Source organism: Cryptotermes secundus, unplaced genomic scaffold (genome assembly GCF_002891405.2).
Source record: "Cryptotermes secundus unplaced genomic scaffold, Csec_1.0 scaffold298, whole genome shotgun sequence".
NCBI classification, from domain to species: domain Eukaryota; kingdom Metazoa; phylum Arthropoda; class Insecta; order Blattodea; family Kalotermitidae; genus Cryptotermes; species Cryptotermes secundus.
The window spans coordinates 1,857,118-1,878,367 of NW_019741976.1; the positions used below are offsets into that span (position 1 = coordinate 1,857,118).

The 21,250-nt window shown below is 43.4% G+C and overlaps 1 protein-coding gene across 9 annotated transcripts in view; it reads left to right on the top strand.

Annotated features, from left to right (window-relative positions):
* Positions 1-21,250, top strand: part of LOC111872852 (plexin-B) — a 620,835-nt gene that overhangs the window by 476,618 nt on the left and 122,967 nt on the right. For all 9 annotated transcript variants that reach the window (XM_023867057.2, XM_023867062.2, XM_023867060.2 and 6 more), the window contains exon 6: positions 19,600-19,732. In XM_023867057.2, the coding sequence (XP_023722825.1) occupies positions 19,600-19,732 (133 nt within the window). The remainder of the gene's footprint in view (positions 1-19,599; positions 19,733-21,250) is intronic.

Sequence of the window (21,250 nt, forward strand, 5' to 3'; positions counted from 1 at the left end):
TCTTTATTGTGAGTTATAACAAAAACTCCTTCCACTACTGAGGCAGTTCTACCTTGTTCCAAATAGAATTCGTGAATTTGTGGATCTCACAACGTAATATTTCACCATCTCCTCGAATCGGTTCTGCCGAAATTTGATCGTCACCTGACCGTTTAAGGTTCACTGGGTAGTGTAGTTTTTTGAGGCACTATGCTACAAGGTGTAAGATTGCGGATTCGATTCCCGATGGGGTCATTGGATTTTTCAGTTGCTCACATCCTTCCATCCGCACTGTGGCCCTGGGGTCGACTCAGCCTCTAACAGAAATGAGTACCAGGAATCTTGCTGCGAGATAAAGGGCGGCCGGCACATAAGGCTGACAACCTCACCGCTATCTGTGAGCCGATTGTCTTTAAAATGTGGGAGCCTCGATGTCTCACAACCCTATGGGCCTCCACCGCCTTTTACAAGGATAGCTTTACCTTTTTTTTTTTTTTCATTTACCTGACCATTTACACTTTTTTTTTTTTCAAATGTGCAGTATCAATCAGCAGGACTCGGGTCCGGTACAGACGGCCCTTTCGACCTGACACCTCTAACCCTACGTACATTACGGAGGTCCGGTCCATCACGGTTAGGAAATTCCGAACAGCAAGGGGAAGTATATGCAGCCGGTTGTACGGAGAGACGCGGAGTGAGGATGCGCTGTCATTGTTTTGAAACACTCCTGTCGTTCTTAGAAGCACAGTTGTGCAGGTTAGGACATTTTGTGCTCTCACCATACAACACGCAGGTGTTTAAGTGAGTGACATGCAGTTCTCTGCATTGACAATTTCGCAGAGTTGCACCTAATTCGTGTCACTTAATTCTTTTCAGTATGTAGTGACAGAACAAATGTAGTTGGAGGGAGGAAAGGAAAGAATAGGACAGGAGAAGAAGAAAAGTTGCCCGGTATGATAACCAAGGGGGATACAGATGATTGTGGTTAAGTTTGCTAGAAAGAATATACGAACTTCACTTTCGTACATAATAACTCCGTCCTTCAGACCGCCCACCGTACATTCGAGTTTTTGTATGTAACAGGCGTACCAATATTTTTATTGAAACATAACTCTGTACAGTTCGTTTCCCGCAATAATTTCGGTCTGAACGAGCTAAAAATTTCTCTTAGGATCTAGCCCCTTTTTCTTTCACAGATGAAAATGTCTTTTGTGACAGTTATTGTAAAGATGTCTAGCATTTGTAGCTACTGGAACAGAAGCCTCTACAGATTATTGCAGTAAATATACCCTTCTCAGTTTCACGAGATATAGCAGACGAAAACATCTGCTGTTGTCTGCTGTCTACCACTTACATGTGCAAGTTCTTTGTTTCGTATCCGTCCCACTAATCTTGTTCATGCATAGGAGAATAAGAGGATTTCAGACTGTTTTAGGTTTGAAATGCAGTCTCGTGTATTGAACTAACTCTTGTATATGTTGCGCATTGAAAAGCGATATTATTGCAGACTCAAAAGCCGTTGAAAAGTTTGTAATGGCCCCCCCCCCGCCCGCAGGTCNCAGAAATATGCTGGAAATATATCGAACCTTAGGAATGTTTGGTAGGAAAGTTCGAGGTATACACAAAATCTGATTTCCTATGTATTCAATTGAATTTAAATTAAAAAAGAAAGGCAGTGTTCACAGAATCATTTTATCCCTTTGAGGTCCACTGCAGAAATCTAGAGGTTGCTGAACAAGTACATATTGTTTCGCTCCATCAGACTGTAGTGTATTGTTGTGTTACAGAGGAGTGCAGAGGTCATCACTTCACTTCAGTATAGAATTTAAACATCGTTATGTTTCTTCTGGTTTTGTTTGCTTCTTATTGTTACTTTACTGACTGCCAGTAGCTCAGACTGTGTCGCGTCTAACGGTAGGATGGTAAATGACTAACGATTTCGAAATGGCATATAAAGAAGTGGCTTGTTGTCAAATTTGAGTTACGCTTCTGGCATTCGCCTTAAGGAGGGGGGGGTGGGGTGGGACAAGAAGAACCCTGTTTTGTTTACAATGCGAGAATAAATCAGTATTGTTATGGCTGGCACAGTTAGTATTGTTATGGCTGGCACAGTTTAGTATACAGGGTGTTGAGGAGAATATTTGGACCGAAGACAGATGAAGTGACAGGAGGTTGGAGAAAACTGTGCAATGAGGAGCTTCATAACTTGTAACCTTCTCGAAGTATAATTAGAATGATCAAGTCAAGGAGGATGGGGTGGGCAGGGCATGTAGCACGAATGGGGCAGACGAGGAATGCGTATAGGATATTGGTGGGAAAGCCAGAAGGAAAGAGACCACAAGGAAGACCTAGGCGTAGGTGGGTGGACAATATTAGAATGGATCTTAGAGAGATAGGATGGGATGGTATGGATTGGATAGATCTAGCTCAGAATAGGGACCAGTTGAGGGCTCTTGTGAACACGGCAATGAACTTTCGGGTTCCATTAAATGCTGGGAAGTTCTTGAGTAGCTGCAGAATTGGCGGCTCCTCCAGAAGGGCTCAGTTCCATGAGTAAGTAAGTAAGGCACAGTTAGTATTGTTATGGCTGGCACAGTTTAGGCTCTCGTTTTCAAAGGGACAGTGTTGAACGTAGGTGGTAAATGGTAAATGTTTAAATATTACATCATTAAATGCTTGACACAAGTCATTAATAATTATAGAGGAAATGATTCATAACTTTGCTCTGAATCACATGGCTCTTCGCACATTCCGTAGCAACCCACCCCCCTCTCCTGTCCCTCCGCTGGAAGCTCTAATAGAACACGTCATAAAGTTTCTCACTATCGGGCGTCAAAGTGTCTATTGTTGAATGTAAACAAACAAATTAGCCTCTGTGATTATCAGACGCCCTACTTTGCCACTTGTGAATCTGATAATGGAATTGGCAAGTTTGAAATGCAGTTACGGAAGCCATGGCTTGAAGACAAACTGAAGCACGGAATACTGACACGGAAATTCTCACACAGCAGCCCAAACTTACTAGAACTAATGGGGTCCAGGAATGAGGTCCACTTCTTGTTGAATCATAATTCCTAAGGTTATAGTCAAAATGTCGTACCTCTGGAAAGAATTGGCACAAAGTAAAGACAGACTGATAACATAGGCAAAGACGTGGGGTTTCGTGTAATACAGGATGTTACGATATGATGAAAAAACATATTGTGACCTGCAGAATTTTGGTGTATTATATTGAACGCTTTGACTTGAACCCTGATTCGAATTGTACAGTAATTTCTGTTCTTCAGATGTTCTCGTGATCACAATGGCCGTACGGTCTAAGGCATGAAATGTCTTTGCCCTCTCAGACACTGAGCTCGTGGGTTCCGGTCCCATTCAAGGCATCGATGTTTGTCCACGTTTCTTCTGCGTTTATATTGTCCCGTGTAGGCAGCGGCCTTGCGACAGGACTGATCCCCCGTCCAAAGAGAGTCCTACCGACTCTCTGTAAGGTCCGTAGTTCCATATTTTTGATGGGAAACAGGCCAAACCAAACGAAAGGTATAAGAAGAAGAGGAAGAGGATGATATCGTGTGATGACCAGTAGTTCTACAACGTCACTATCTAGTGGCTAACCCTCATGCTTTTTCTTCGCGAGGTCCTTATTTCGACTGCCGGAAAAGATGCTGGATATCTCAGTGAGTTACATGTCCGTCCTTAGCCCTTCCAGAAACCCTCAGATAATAGCTCAAAGCAGGGCGCGGCAGCTTTCTTCCACAGCCGCCTCAAGTCATAGTCTCGTCATTTGACGTCATGCAACCACATCAGAGAGAAACACAGAATGAGGACGAACAAAGAAACGAATATCTGGTCCTCGGGGCTGCTGTGGTCTCTACTTACCCAGCGTTATCCAGTTGGAATTTGTCACATCTTTATTTTTAGCCAACTTCCTCTGTTAAAAAAATAAAAGTAGGCTTATGAGATCACCATGTTGATTGTCCCCATCAACTTTTGTGTGCTTGAACCAATTTTTATGAAACTTCGTATGTCTATCATGGTACCTGAGCCCATCTCAACGGCGTACTTCATAATTCCCTACCATCAGCTAGTGCGACTGTATGCCTCTCTCACTATCGTTGCTAGACAGTGGCTCGTAGACATATATATTCCTGCTGCAACGAATACACGCAACAATTAGAACAAATGTTGAACGCGTCTTTTTGTGTGGGCCTTGTATCAAAGGAAAATAGGCGGTTAGTTCTTCCCAGAACTTCTTGTTATTGTGTCTGTTAGGACCTCAGTGGCCTCTGTATAGGCGACCTAGTGAGAGCTTCATAAAACAGCCCACAGAGAAGCAAATAAGCAAAAGAGAGCGACTGACGTAATAAGAACGGCGTAATGTGATTTCCAGCTTTCGTGTCGTGCCCTGCTGCTGTTCGAGATCAATTGTCGCTTTGATAGTATTTCTGATGTGCATTTAATATTTCATTATTTACAGTAGAGATTGTTCATAGGCACATTTTTATGGTTGTTCAGGTCACGAGGAACAGGTGATTAGGATGGCCACGTGTATAGCTGTGGCGAAATGGCGTCCTCCTCCTCTTGAAACGGTGAGGCCCAATTCCTAATTGCAGTGTTCATATTTCTGCTGGTAGCTTGTGTGTGTTTGTACACAATAATTGAGTGGTCGATACATGCTTCATCAAGGCGTTTGACGTGTGCACCCTCTGATGTTCAAGAATTTCAGATCCATTAAATGTTGAGTGACGTTCATTTTGTTGACCCCTTCATGCTGTTTGTCAGGGTTGACTTGCGTGTATTCTGACCGACTCTGGTGGTACGTATTTGTGAGTTGGTGCATTATCTGATGGTAATCTGGGAAGTTGTTTGTCTATTGTAATTGCCTGTGTTTTACGGTTGTGCTAAAGATTTAAGATAATACACAGGGAAGCCATTTGTGTAACTTCTGTAGAGATTACGCTTTCTGTACACATCGGGACGTACATTGTACTCGTCTTTCAGTCCTGGAAGTTTCAGTTTTGTGAGTAATTATGACTTCGTATTTGGGAGGCCCCGGCTTCCATTCTCCGCCCGGAGATTGGCTGTTCCGACAGATCCTTGTCACAGTTTCCCTTCATTCTATCGTTTGGTGCATAGCACTCGTGCTGTATAATTGAGAGGTCTGGGTTCGAATCTCAGTCCGGATATAGATTCAGATAGTCATCTGAGCATTATAAGTTAGGAATACCTAACATGCAATTTAATATTCATATGTAAATAAAATGCCTGCCAAAGAGAGTCTAGGTTATTATGAACCGAAGAAGCATAAGCCATGGCTCGATGAAGGATGCTCATAATTATTAGATCAAAGAAAGCAGGCCAAATTGCAGTGGTTACAGGATCCAAGCGAGTTAAATGGGGATAATCTGAACAATATTAGACGTGAAACCAGCAGGCATTTCAGGAATAAAAAGAGGGAATATCTGAAAGACAAAATTAATAAGCTTGCAGTGAACAGTAAGAACAAGAACATTAGAGATCTGTATAGAGGAATAAATGACTTCAAGAGGGGTTACCAGCGTAGCAGTAACTTAGTGAAGGATGAGAATGGTGATCTGCTTGCGGATTCCCACAACATTTTGAATAGGTGGAGGAACTACTTACCTCAGTTATTGCATGTACTTAGGGTCAGTGATGTTAGGCAGACAGAAATCCGTACAGCTGAGCCGTTAATACCTGATCCTAGCCCTTTTGAGTTTGAAAGTGCTATTGCAAAATTGAAACGGTATAAATCGCCACGTAGTGATCAAATTCCGGCAGAACTTGTTCAAGCAGGAGGCGAAATATTACGTTCTAAGATCCATAAGCTAATTACTTCTATTTGGGATAAGGAAAAATTGCCTGATCAGTGGAAGGAGCCTATTATTGTACCAGTTCACAAGAAGGGCGATAAACCTGACAGTAGTAATTATCGGGGGATATCACTGCTATCAACTTCACATAAAATTTTGTCCAATATTCTTCTTTCAAGGTTATGTTCATATATAGATGAAATTATTGGGGATCATCGGTGTAAGTTTCGACGTAACAGCTCAACTACAGGTCAGATCTTTTGCATTCGTCAGATATTGGAGAAAAAATTGGGAGTACAGTGAGACCGTACATCAGCTATTCATAGACTAGCCTATGATTAAGTTAGGAGGGAAGTATTGTACAATATTCTGATAGAGTTTGGGATACCCATGTAACTAGTTAGGTTGATTAAAATGTGTTTAAACGAAACTTATAGTAAAGTCCATGTAGGAAAGCATTTGTCTCATAAATTTCCTAACCAGAATGGTCTAAAACAAGGAGATGCTTTATCGCCACTGCTTTTCAACTTTGCTTTAGAATATGCCATTAGGAAGGTCCAGGGAAACCAGGTGGGACTGAAATTAAACGGGACACATCAGCTGTTGGTCTATGCCGATGATGTGAATCTACTGGGTGATAATGTAGATACCATAAAGACAAACACACCAACTTTAATTGACACAAGTAATGAGGTTGGTCTAGAAGTAAACACAGAGAAAACTAAGTATATTTTACTGTCTCGTCACCAAAATGCAGGGCAAAATCATGACATGAAGCTAGGAAACAGATCTTTTGAAAATGTGGCACAGTTCAGATATTTGGGGACAACGATGACAGATCGAAACCTGATTCAGGAGGAAATTAAGAGGAGATTGAACTCGGGTAATGCTTTTTTTTTATTTCTAGTGGGGTGGGACTAAGTCCTTGTACTGCGGCCACTTCTGGCCTGTTGTACCAGCCCCAGATGATAGGTGAGGATGATTGTGGAGCAATTGGTGGAATGAAGATTGGCAGGGGAAACCGAAGTACTCGGAGAAAACCTGCCCCAGCGCCACTTTGTCCACCACAAATCTCACTTGACCAGACCCGGGATCGAACCCGGGCTGCCGCGGTGGGAAGCGAGCGACTAGCCGCTTGAGCTATGGTGCGGCCTCGGGTAATGCTTGCTCCATTCAGTCCAGAACCTTTAGAATGTACAAAACTATAATTTTGCCTGTGGTTCTGTATGGGTGTAGAGGCGGAGTACCATGTACATGTGTTTCTTACAGAGACGCAGCGTGACGCTCAGATACAATAGTGTATGCATAAGTAGGTATATGTCGCAGGTGGAGTTGGCCTTCACAAATCACTATTATGGCCCACGTTTTTCTGGATATCCAAACGAAACCTGACTGTGAGTACGCTCTTTGTTTACTGAACTGCATACTAATGATCTCTGTTAGAGAAGGCATACAGAAATGAGAGTTGTGATGCAGTTGTTTACTGGATGGAAAATATTAATGTTGGTCCTGGTGTAAATAAGCCTATTGTGGTTGCTTGTGGAGCTGATAGTGGTAGGGTTAATTGTCTTAATACAATCCTGTGTTTTATTGGCCGATTTCTTATGAATTTGTGATGCACTCTCAGTTGCATTGGTAGCTAGCATCGAACAGAAAGATTATTTTTATTGATGAATTAGAAATAGGACGACAAATGATCACGGCCTATGTTACGACAGGTACGCTATCCACATATTTGCCTGGAATAACTAAGGAAATTCGCGATAAACGTGGGGATAGCCGCCTTGTGGGCCGAGATACGAATACAGAGGTGGGCTACGATCTAAAAGTTTGTGATGATGGTGCATTGGTACAGTTACTATGATTTTAAACATTATCCATCGTCATGTCTTTAGCTAAAAACACGTCCTGTTTATTTTTCAAAACACGTCGTTTCTGATACTGGATTCTGTCTCCGTCTTCTGGTAAAACCTACTGAGGGCCCAATCGATAGAGCTAGTCCCTATCTCCGGGCCAATAGATAGGTAGTAGCGCTATATATTGGGCCCAGCTGAGTAGGTTTTACCTGAAGACGGAGACAGAATCCAGTTCCGAAACGTTGTGTTTTGAAAATATAAACAGGACGGTTTTTTTACATAAATACAGGACAGTGGATAATGCCCAAAACCGTAATATTTGTGCATAGGCGGACTGCTTAATCGTGACATCGCGACATCGCGACGTCCACACTGGCTTGGAAATGAAATAAACCGGAACGTCTTGTGTAAAAGTGAGTGTATTCGCGCTTGCACAATGTCGAAATTACATAAACACTCGCTGAAGAAATATGTGAGCTGGAAACGCCTTTGAGGTGGCCATCCTGCTGTAGTTCAATGCGGAAAGAGAAGGCAAGCATACGTAAAGAACTTAAATGACGCCATGACAGAGAAGCGGAAATGATCAGCGAATAATGAAACTGCTTTGTTAGCCTGTATTGATTTTATCTGTGGATGCTATTTGCGCCAGTATAAATTTCCGTTACATGAAATTTGTCGGACATAAACACGAACGGGTTCTCGCCACTGCATGTTCGCAATTTTCAGTCCCCAGAAGAACAGTTCACAGAAATTTCGAAGCACTAAATTCCACTTGCCTGGTGTACAGCGAATTGTCACTCTGGAACCGAAGAGGAAATGCAAATTTCGCACGCTGGTCGTCATTTTATTTAAGGTATATTCCTCCCAGAATTCAAAGCTGTAAATTACTTATTTACGAAGACCAATTAACACATCACCCGAAGACTTAATATTAAATGGATCTGAATGTTGTAGCTCAGCTGGTTAAAATGTGAGAGAGAACTTAATGTGTACCTACACATTCATGGAAGCGATGTAAGCTTGTTACTAAAGCTTTGGTGCTTCTTGAAGCAAAGAAATAGGCCTGCACTTATGAAAGGGTCATTGTCAGCATCATCATTGTTAAGACGACCCCCAGAGATGGAGGATATATATTGAATAACCAGTCGCGGACAGCCGACAAGAGTTGGTCCTCCAATTTGGAGGTTGGGCGGTGGGGCTAAGAACTCCTTACAATAGAAAATAATTTTATTGCGAAACGTTACACAGAGCCTCGGACTTGGAAATTCTTAGGTAAATGAGAGACTAGTGGCTTCTGAAGAAGGACTTACCTCCATGGTGTTAGTTATTATTATTATTATTGATAGTACGATTTGAGCGGACTCGCCAGATATGGACCGTCCTTTATGAAAAAGCCACATATTCAATATGTGCCAATGTGAAGCCTATTAAAGCGAGTAGGCGAACGACCTGTTCTTTATTTAACACAATTCAGCTTTGTAACGTAGCTTATTAAAAGGAGTGTTGTAAGGAAAACAGTAGATTCAAACTATTACGCGGCTCTTGACCAGCTCTCTGTGACTGTTACGTCATTGCATGACCTTTTCAGACGTTTCTGATCATTAGGGCCCATGTCACAATTGAAATTAACGTTCTCTGAGTTCCAGGCGCAGTCACAGAGACCTAACTTTTTGCACTGTGTGCATTGGACCCTCTCCTTCCCACATATGTCTTGAGAAGATAACCGCCGCAAAATAGGCATTCAGCGTCGTCATCATCATCATCATCATCATCGGTGTAGATAGGAACTGGAACTTCAAGTTGACACCATGAACTGCTAGAGAAAACCTGCTGTTACTGCATTTCCGGTTGTGTTCGTTTGTAGCATGAAGATCCTGTGGTGTTCTCACAGAAAGATGTGGTTTCTTTTGAAGAAACCGCTTGGCCAGTTGTTTTCGCCCACATCTTTGTTGTATGAAAATGGTTAAACCATTTCTTGTGACTAAGTGATAAGCCAGTCTACAGCCGGAAAAGCAAAATGTCCTGGATCCATGTCTCTACAGTAATTTAATAACTGTCCTTTGTTTCTCTAGGCAAAACAGCCTTGCCTCCCACTGAAGTTGCCATAACTTCACTGGCGATCAGAGCGTTGTCGTTCTCACATTTCTGGATGATTGGTCTAGGACAGCAGCTGTCTTGAGAACCTCTTCCTCTTTCTTAACAGCCGCAAACCGGCCATTATGCCATCTTCATTCAGTTTCTTACGCTATGACGTGGAGTGTGATATCTGATAAACATTATTTAAGCCATAATTCGAGTTTTGGTTTCTGCAGTATTATTAATAATCATACAGTAAATTTGTGCTTCAGGTTCAGGTTGTGGACACGCACCAGGAGCTTAATATTAGCTGTAAGGATATGTATAACTGGAAAGAACAACCGAACTTCGAGAGCTGAGGCCGCTCCGCTACTGTTGGAGCAGTTTCGCAATATGTAATCGCTATATGGACGTTCTCAGCATTAAGCATAATAATATAACGCAAAAGCTTTTGATGCGAAAATGTAATGCAATTCCTAGTATGGGCTTTGACTCATATTGGGACGTCATAGGTGGCCCATATTGGGCACGCGGAGGTCTGAAGATGCAGCCATTTTAAGAAGACTCATGCAGTGACCAATGCTATGAAACATACCAGTTACATAACTTAAAAAACAGCACATTCAGAAGTGCTAAATAAAGTATGGATATTATTGCCTTCGGACAGCTACCTATAGTAAGTTGAAAGTCATTCTAGAAAATATTTACAAGCCCACAATTCACAAAATACGTTCTTGAAACTCCGCTTTGACTTCTGCCACTTATCCAACTCACGAGGTCACTCTAAGCTCTTTCATGAAGATATCATAATTGAAACCACGTGACGACTGCACAAACCAAGCAAGTTATCCCATTCTAAGAAGGGAGTCATAATTGCAAGTTTACACTGTTTGTTAGTTCTTGTTTCTAATTGGTTTCTCAACTGTTGCCGGTCATTTAAATAAATTAAATGAATTATTATTATATAAATTGTGTTGTTTTGTTTCTTTTCATTACTCTTGCACACTTTGGAATTGGCCTTTGGGCTGTTGACGAAACACGTAAATAAAGATTTGGCTTGTATTACTAAGACGCTCGCTTATCTTAGGCGAGCACTGACATAGAGAATTGAATTATTTTTTATAAAGTATTTATTTCTTACTGTCGACATACATGTCTTTGTGACTGACATGTCAAGCCATAAACAGCCTGTCATACATTAACAATATGAAATACAGTACAGTTTATTTCCGATTATTCTTGGTATAGTTATGATAATTTATGTTGTGAATCCGGCCTGGTGTTGTGTTCTCGAATGTGATCTGGAAGAGGAACGTGGTTCCCAGACCCCTCTGGTTAGGTTGACCGGTATGGCGGGACGGTTCAGTGTCAAGTAGACTTTCATTTCTTTGTTTTCATGAAGCTCAGTTATGTTGGTCTCTTTGTAATATGGCGGCTGTTGTTATATCAACCCACTGCACTGTTTTTGCCGTCATTATGTCCGTCATCTTTATGAGTAGATTCTAAAGGGTTCTCACGATTGTGTATAATACTCAGAACTGCTGGTGGTTTGCACTTCGTCTGTCGTCCGGTAATCTGGAAACTAGAAAACAGCGTTTCGGAAACTGGATCTGTTGCCGTCCTCAGGTGAGGAGGGAAGACACCTACTCTATTGGGTCCCTTAGAGAGAGCTAACCTCAATCACTGGACCTGGTTAGCTCTTTCTGATGGACCCAACAGTGCAGGTGTCTTCCCTCCTCACCTGAGGACGGCAACAGATCCAATTTCCGAGACGTTATGTTTTCTAGTCTCTAGGATATCGAAAGATGGACAAGGTCCAGAAGTTCAGTAATTCTGAGGATCATCTTTATAGCTCTTTTTTTTCTACTTTTGCACTGGTTTTTCATGTGCATATATTCAGAGCTTGGTTAAGAATACTCGTACACTGCGCCTGACATTTTATTTGCAAGATGACCACCATCTTGTGGTACATGAATTATAATGCAGATAAAATACGCGTATCGCAGGCAGCAGTTCTGCAGTTCCAGTTCTTGAAGACCTGTGTTCTTGCTGTTGCTTGTAGTGGCTTCCCTATCACTGCCTCCCGACCCACTACATACAGGCACTGTGCTGGCCAGGTAATAGAATTTCAGCATTAATCATGCATGCCTTCTGTCCATTTTCTTGCACATCAGTGCCAATGGGTAGCTGGATGTCGTCATCATAATCATCAGCATCAACTTAAACATCTTTTGATTAATCTGGTTAGCGGATAGTTACCGAATTTTACTGTGTTACGAGGTTATGCTTGCCCTGCATCTGCTGTGCAGTAGGATCTCGTATAGGCCTACGTACAGTATGTGTTTGCCCTGCATGTCTGAATAGTATCTTCATTTATATTTCTTATATAATTGCGCTATCTTCTTATTCTTATCACTATTATTGTATTGAATCGTGTTTGTGTTTTGTTTCTTTCTCTTTACTCGTGTTCACTGTGGCCGTTGAGCAAATTGTTCCACAATCACCCTCGCCTATCATCTGGGGCTGGTACAATAGGCCAGAAGTGGCCGCAGTACAACGGACTTACTCCCACCCCGTTAGCATTAAAAAAAAGGGTTCTACTACATTTGTCGCAACTGCTGGTTCAGCATATACAAGAGTCTTGCCGCAGGATGTCAAGCTGTGTTTGTTTACCAATTGCGATAGCTCGACGGGACGCCTTGGATTTCTGAAGTTCCAAATCTCCTTTTGCTGTGCTATAAGGGCATATTATTATTATTATTATTATTATTATTATTATTAGTATTACTATTAGTATTAGTACTAGTAGTATTAGTAGTAATAGTTGCAGTAGTAGTAGTAATTGTTGTATTGCAGCACTGCTAGTTTAAAACAAAGAAAGGAAAAGTTGTGGGTAACGAGGGTTGTAACTTGCCTGCGTGTGTAATCGTGTATATGCAAAGCGTCCAATATAGCGCGACTCCTGAAATGTGAAAGGACAAGGCCGCAGATCCGGATTGCCTCCCCTCCTTATCACTGGTGGGTACTCCATGCAATATTCTGTCCTTAATTTACTATTTTCCCAAGTCACCCCATCCTCCGCGCTAAATTAAGGTTGTCATTACCATTGCGTGGTGTCAAATATTGCAGCCCGTGTGTTTTCCGTCCATTCCCTATCAATATTACATTAGGGTTTACACCCCATTACTGCCACAGTCACCATCAGCACCATACAACAAAAGGGTGCTAATTAATAGCTAGAATAACAAAGCCCACATCAAAGCCCTAATTATTTTCGCATGTGCAAATAATAAGCGGTGTATAAATTATTTTGTTGTCGTTCTTAATGCTAAATTAAGGTAACATAGTAGGCTGTTAATCCCTGGTATCTGTGTTCACTGTGGCGGGTTAATTCCTCCGTTTCATAGTGATACCCAAGTTTAATGTATCGTGACTCGCTCTAGCACCCTTGCATTTTAACTGCACACATCAGAAAACAATCATTTAGGCCATACGTTCGACTGCTTGCAACAGAGATTTAGTACTTCACGAAATTCACGAGATTATTATGAACGGAAATTCCGCTGTCAGCGTTACTGCGCAGTTTTCCCATTTGCGACCACTGGAGGGCCCGTGCATTGTTGCATGAGATGACATGACCGTACGTCTAGAATACGTCGTTGAATGGATGTCGAAGACTAGTTCTAGGGGAATTCACGGTAAGGAGTTGGATGTTCTAACGGCTGGCGAATCTAGGCATATCTAGAAGGTGGCGCCGGCTCACTGTTGGGTATCATTTTCTCATTGCGTGGAGCGACTTACAGAAGCTCGGCGGGCAGACCTGATCTGACAGTCTTACCAGGCTCATCTCAAGTGTGGTTCAAAATTTTACCGCATAACCAGCATTACACGATACAGCGGAAGTGAAGAAAATAGTGAAAATAACTTGCTGTATGTGGATTGAGAGCCGGGAAGTAATTTTACAGTATACAAGTATATTCAGGTTGCATACATTTATGATATTTTTGTGTAAAAGAAAAAAAAAAGTAAAGGTATCCCTGTACCAGGCGATGAAGGCCCATAGGGTTGTGAGACGTTGAGGGTCCCACATTATCTAGATAATCGGCTCAAAGATGGCGGTAAGGTTGTCAGCCCTACGCGCCGGCCGCGCTTTACTCCCCAGGAAAATTATTTAATTAATTCCTGGTACTCATTGCTGTTAGAGGCTGAGTCGAACCCAGGGCCTAGTGCGGCTGGAAGGATTAGGTCAACTGAAAAAAATCCAAGGAAGGAGGAGGTTGAAAGAGAACTAAAGGAGAATATAGTAATTGTTCAAAATGTTAAAAATTATGAATATATAGGTCATTACACCTATTTCAGTTAGAAATATCCTGGACTTTTCCCATCATCCGGAATTCTAGGCAGTAGAGGACACTACTTTTCGGAAACTGGATCTGTTTCCGTCGTCAGGTGAGAAAGGAAGACACCTACTCAGTTGGGCCCCTAAGAAAGAGCTAATCTCAATCACTGGACCTGGTTGCCCAACTGAGTAGGTGTCTTCCTTTCTCACCTGATGACGGAAACAGGTCCAGTTTCCGAAACGTCGTGTCCTCTATTGCCTAGAGTGTCATCTATTACCTAGATTTCCAGACGATGGAAATAGTCCAAAGAGCCAATAATTCTGTGTGGCATCCACCATCGTCAGAACCCTTTACAATCTACTTAGAAATATCCTGTTGTTAAATTATACACGAGGAACACTTGGCTGTATTTATGGAAGTAGGCGACATGCCCCAGTGAGTTGTGTTCTCTTACGCCACAAGTATTTGTGGGGACGACTGCACAGATTCAAGTATATAATTTCATTTACCTGGAAGTCCAGAAATGTAATCAGTTTTCATTCAAACAGATCCACTCAGATACTTGCGCGTTTGCTTACCGGTGAAGCCTCTTATAACCTGTAAGGCCATTTAGCGTACTCACGAGTACAGCAGGCCGGAGAGCCTGCATAAGATTTCGTATATGCTCACTCTCCACGACGAGAGATCGTTAAGCCCCAGCAGAAAGACAGAGTTTCAACCCTTGTCGACTCGACTCTCCGCTACTGATTGTTCGATGTATCAGCAGTTGTCTTTCGAGTTGGTCGCCTCTGCCCGCAGCCTGAGGTTTTGCAAAGCGGTGGTGACAAGGGATCCAAAGAAACGATTGTATAGCTTCGGCCATCGTATTCGAAGTAGCAGTGAATTGATTTATTTATGTGTTTTTTGTTTAGCGTGGTGTGAGCTGTTTTGTTCTTCCCTGTCCCCCCTCCACTACAGTATTTAGCTAGTTACTGTGAACACTCGCCAGCAATAAACGCATATACATGTGTATAATAATTGACCTCTCGCAATTCTCTTCTACACCACAATAAGGCCGTCCCTCTCATAGCGTGTCTGCTTGGCCTGTGCCCTCTCGAGCTAACCAGTTCTGAGCTGTCAGAGTATACGTCTGCTTCCGCGAGCGGCTACGGAACTAAGCGCGCTGCAAAGTCGTAAATGAATTTTTCTCCTGTATTTCGCGTCATACTCGCCTCATAGAAAATATGAAACATTTTCCCCATACAAAATGTTATGGTTATTCCCCTGTGACTGGGGAGCCCGGATAGCGCAATATAGCGACTGGCTACGAGCTGGACGACCAAGGGGACGGAGTTCGAGTCCCGGTGGACGCAAGAATTTCCACTTCGCTATGTCATCCAGATCGTCTCTGGGGTCCACCCAACCTCCTATCCAGTGAGTACCGGGGGCTATTTCCCCGTGGCTAAAGCAGGCGGGGCGTGAACCTGGCCACTTAAGAACTAGTACAGAGGTCAAGAAAACCTGGGTCTATACACCCACTCCTCAATACGTCTTCATGGCATGGTGCTTAATTAGTTAAGTACAGGGACGAATTTACCTTACTCACCCTCCACACAGATTATAATGGTTCGTGTTACAGTGACTCAACATAGGCTCGTTTGAAACGACCGTTTTACCTCTGCATAGTGAGGCTGTCATTAAGAGGCTCCGTTCTGTTGTAGTTAATGGGAACAGTACTATTCCCCTCTTTAAATTATAATGAAGTATTTGAAGGAGAAATACGCACTACTTTATGCTTTACACAATCCACATTAAATTAGAAGATTTACAATGTGATATCCAAAAGATTCACACTCTTGTACACTCGAAGGCATGCTATTTTATTTATTATAATTCTAGCTAATTTATGTACTTTCAGTAAGTTCCATAAATTCTATTCATTTCTTGCTTAGAACTTTCTTATTTTTTTTTTTTTTGTAAATCATAAAATAATTCCAGAAAGCAGTGCCTTATATAGGGCTGATACCATGGAAGTTCAGCCTGTTCCGATCTCCGTTGTTGATTAGCTTCACGCTGCACTTGGATTTGACATCTGCTTTGCATGTCTCTACCAGAACTGCCGCTGAACACGTAGGTAGTACACTCAGATTCTAAAGGGTTCTGACAGTGGTGTATAACATTGGGTTTTTGGACTTCATCAGTCGTTCGGTATTCTAGAAACTGGAAAACACAAGGTTTCGGAAACTGGATCTGTTTGCGTCCTCAGGAGATGGGGAAGATACCTAGTCGTCCAGTGATTGAGGTTAGCTCTTTCTGAGGGACTCAAATGAGTAGGTATCTTCCCCTCCCCCTCACCTGAGGACGGAAAGATCCAGTTTCCGAAACGTTGTGTTTTATAGTTCCTGCAATACCGGACGATGGACGAAATCCAGAAACCCAGTGAATCAGAGGCAGTACATTGGCCATATTCAACTCACCAACATCGTAGCGCCCTGACTTACGTTAAATCCAGCGCGCTAGCGCACACCCCGTAGAAGCACTTGCCTGTCTGGCCAGAAGCGCCCCTGCTATATTACGGGGATTAGTCGGAGATCATCTCTCTCTGTATGGAGCTACAGCCCTTTGGATGGGGCACAAGCCCGTCGCAAGGCCGCTACCTACACACAGAACAACGCAAACATAGAATAAACGCACACAGACATCCATGCCTCGAGTGGGATTCGAACTCACGATCCCAGTGTTCGAGCAGGTGAAGACAGTTCATGCCTTAGACCGATCGGCAAGCAGAGGTTACAGACTTAATAATGTTCTCAAACGTTTGGACATGGGATTGCAAAAAACAGTCGGTAACTAACGGTGTCCACCTTGGTAATTACACGTATATAACAATTATAAAGTGGAGTTTATTAATGTAAATGCTGAAGTTCACAAAACGGGAAAATTGATTAACGGTGCGCTCCATCCTCGTCCGCAACAAAAATGTTCGAGCTTAGCATTTCCATTTGTTAATTATTTGTTGTGAACCTGATTACCGTTAGTAATTATTGTAGATGAATTAATAATGTTTTAGTATGTAGTACGGTTCCATCAGATTATAGAAATCAACGAACGCTCTCTGACAAATATAATCCTACTTGTATCACCCCCTCCTGTTCCTAGCCATCGCCTGCACAAGCCTGGAAACAGTTGTGAAGCTACAGGAATGAACAGTGTATAGTTTGTTCATAATGTCTCTGGAGTCGGCAGGAACATTTTTTTTAATTCGCTTTGGGGGGGTGGAGTCCAACTGGGTCCACTCGGCACGGCGGCCACTGATTGGTCTATTGTAGCCTGCCCCGGGTGATTATGATGATGGAGAATTTGGTAGAATGAAGATGGGCAGCGGAAACCGAAGTCCTCGGAGAAACCCCGCCCCAGCGCCACTTTGTCCACCACAAATCCCACTTGACCAGACCCGGGATCGAACCCGGGCCGCTGCGGTGGGAAGCCAGCGACTAACCGCTTGGGTTATGGCGCCGCCCCCGTATGTACATACTCCAAGAACATAGACGTTACAAATGGAAAACAGTTCACAATGAACAGATCTTGTGCACGTGCGAATTTCTGAACATAGACGAGTTTAGGATTAAAGAAGTGGGTATTAAACTACCCTCGTGCTACCACCGTTTACGATCAGTTGTAAACCCCCTCAGCAGCATTCCCGAATTTCAAATGGAATGATACGCAGTACTTTGTTTAATGGTGTCTTTTAATGGTTGTATGACGTGGTCAAATTGAGTCCCAGATTAAGATAGCTTGATTCAGCTAGAATGTTACAGTTAAATGGAACTTGTGAGGCCATTTCATATTTGTCATAACATCTTTCAAGGTGTGCCTATTTACCGATCCTAGTTTTCATAGGCACCTGTTAAAGTGGCAAGTGTAAGTAAAGTAAAGCTAACCGTGTAACAGGCCGTGGAGGCCCATAGGGTTGTGAGACGTTGAGGGTGCTACATTTTCTAGACAATCGGCTCACAGATTGCGGGAAAGTTGTCAGCCTTACGCGCCGGCTGCCCTTTCCCCTCAGGAAGATACCTGGTACTAATTTCTGTTAGAGGCTAAGTCGACCCAAGGGCAATAGTGTGGTTGGAAGGATTGGGTCAATTGAAAGAAATCCACCTCATCGGTACTCGAACCCGCAACTTTCTGGCTTGTAGCGTAGTGCCGCAACCACTTACGCTACAGCGTGCCCCGGACAGGTGTAAGTAACCCTCTCAATTGCTTCGCCTGACTCTTGTATAGCTGTAATTGCCCCCTCGTTCGTTTTCCACAGGTTCCGAATGAATCGTTTCGCATTTTCTTGTTCAGGCGTGGACTTCAGTCTTCTTGGTGGTCTCCTCTGCCTCGAGTCCCTGATGGACCGCTCGGCAGCTTCTACCCAGATGCCACCTGCTGGTTCAAGTCCTCTTAATGGAAGGCCAGATCCGGCTCTTGCGGACTGATTGCAATCTCATTCGCTTCAATGTAACATGGCAGCCATGCGAGTTGCATCCTGTTATGTTCCGCCAGTTTCAGTACGGATTGCTGGCAGTTGCAGATCAAATTTAGAATTCTGGACGTTATTAATTACCAGTTACATGATATATAATTTATTAGATCATTGATTTACAGATTGTTTGTTGTTCAGTTAAGCAGGTAGAATAGTGTGCTAATGAACGGCAAATATTTTCCTAGTTTCTAAGTGACGCCATCCGAGATGCCAAGAAATGTATCATTTTTCTTGCAGATGTAATTCACGGTAACTCACTTGCAAGCATGAAATTATTTATGTGTGAGTTTGGAAGTGTATAATGATCTTGATGTTGGGGCCAGCATATTTTCGTGGCCCCAGATGTGGCGGCCGCCGGTCACGGTAGCTGAGCGGTCTAAGGCATGCACTGTCCTCGCTCGCTCGGAAGCAGAGATCGTGGGTTCGAATCCCACTCAGGGCATGGATGTTTGTGTGCGCTTTTCTGTGTTTGTCTACAGGTAGAGGCCTTGCGGCGAGCTGACCACTCGCCCAAGGAGTCCTACCGTATGTGTAAGATCTAGAAAAACCGAAGTGAACGGAGTTCATGGAGGTAGGCCTAGGCCCACTGGGGCTGTAGTGCCAAGGGGGGGGGGAGATGTGGCGGCCGGCGTGCACTGTCTTCGCTCGCTCGAATGCTACTCAGGGCATGGATATTTGTGTGCGTTTTTCTGTGTTTGTGTACAGGTAGAGGCCTTGCGACGAGCTGATCACCCCCCCAAGGAGTCCTACTGAATGTGTAAGATCTATAAACACCGAAGTGAACGGAGAAGTTCGTGGAGGTAGTAGGCCTAGGCCCACTGGGGCTGTAGTGCCAAAAAAAAACATGTGGAGGCCGTATTCCGCTTTATGAAACAGGGATACCCTCACCTGTGGCCAATAGGAGCCCTGTATATTGTTTCGGTAGCTATCCAGCGCGTCTTTATGTTTGTTCCATAGTCACTGTGAAGTAGACAAGGCTGCAGAATGTATAATACATCTATTTGTTTCAGGTGTACTGTTCGCAGCGCTTGTCAGAAGGCCAGTCAGAGCGCCCCTAGGTGGCTGTCCCTCGGAACTGGTCAACAATGCATAGACTTCGAGCAAGTGCTGCCCGATCGCATTCCCATCAGCCAGATGACTACGGTAAGACATGCCGTTTCATATACTCGTATATTCTATATGTAAATCTGTATATAGGTGCCCTCTACCTCAGGTTTGCCGAGCATATTTTAGTCCGCCGGAGACGGTAATGTCAATAGAAAAGATAAAGCAACTTGTATTTTGTGACCCGTTTGTTTTGATTAATCATGTTCTTCGGACAGCTTTGTGTGTTACGTCGTCCTTTCCTTCCCGTTAAACGAACAGCACGCACACACTGTCTTAATCACAGAACAAATGTTCTCTTCCGTTTAAGGAGGGGTATTTGCACCGTTTTCTCGTACAAATTTTGTATTTTGTGACGCTCTGTGCAAGTTCCTGTTTATTAAACTTTGGCCTGCGGACATCGGCTTTGGAGGGAAACGCGTGACCGGTGTTCACGTGTCTTGACACACACACACACACACACACACACTTTCTCTCTCTCTCTCTCTCTCTCTCAGACACTCACTCATTATCTCCCCCCCCCACGTTGGTCAACAAATCACGGATGGCTAATTGATCGTTAGTAATATGGTATTACCTGATCTTCCCCAGGCCTTAAAGTGAAGTAGAGTTCTTCTGTTTTCAAGTGAGGTGTGCATTTCCGAAAAGTGTGGACCCATTCGCAGAGCGTAAGAGGCTCTTTCCTTAGCCACAGGAGATTAGCATTTGTTTCCCTGGCATTCAAAGGGAGGAGTCTCTTCCCTGAAGATTACTATATTTTGGGATGTGACGCCATGTGATCTGGTAGATGCTTACAGACGTTTTCTCTCATTTTCGCCGAATACGCTCGTATATACCAGGCAGTCTTGTCACCTCCGTGATGACGTCAGATCTAAGAAAGTCTTTGCCCTAATTTTAAATTTTGTGTACGTTTCCGAACAAGGCGAAACCAATCATGGAGCATCACATACGGTTGCATGGTGTTCCCCAGGCATGCAGAGAGGGAACCCCTCCCTGCAAGTTCTTGTACATATGAAGAGATTGCGTAGCATTCTAAGCGCAAAGCCGAGTAGCTGTCATGTAAATTTACCCATACAAATAGCACATCAATTGAAGCAGGACCTGAAGATGGCACACATGTGCCGAAACATATCGTCCTAGAGAGGAACTCCAGCTACCTTCCCACCACGGCGGCCCGGGTTCGATCCCGGTGTCTGGTCAAGTGGGATTTGTGGTGGACAAAGTGGCGCTGGGGCAGGTTTTCTCCGAGTACTTCGGTTTCCCCTGCCAATCTTCATTCCACCATTTGCTCCACAATCACCCTCACCTATCATCTGGGGCTGGTACAATAGGCCAGAAGTGGCCGCAGTACAAGCGACTTAGTCCCACCCCACTAGCAATAAAAAAAATGTGACCCATAGTAAATCTTACGGAAATCGAATTCTAATCGATTGAGCGGAGCACATGCTAATTTTTGTTGGCTTTTCTGCTCTTTGCGATAGACGCTCATGGGATGCAGAGCCCTGCCTTCTGGGTAGTAATTAAAACGTGGTTGTGGTGTGCTGGGATCACTTTGAT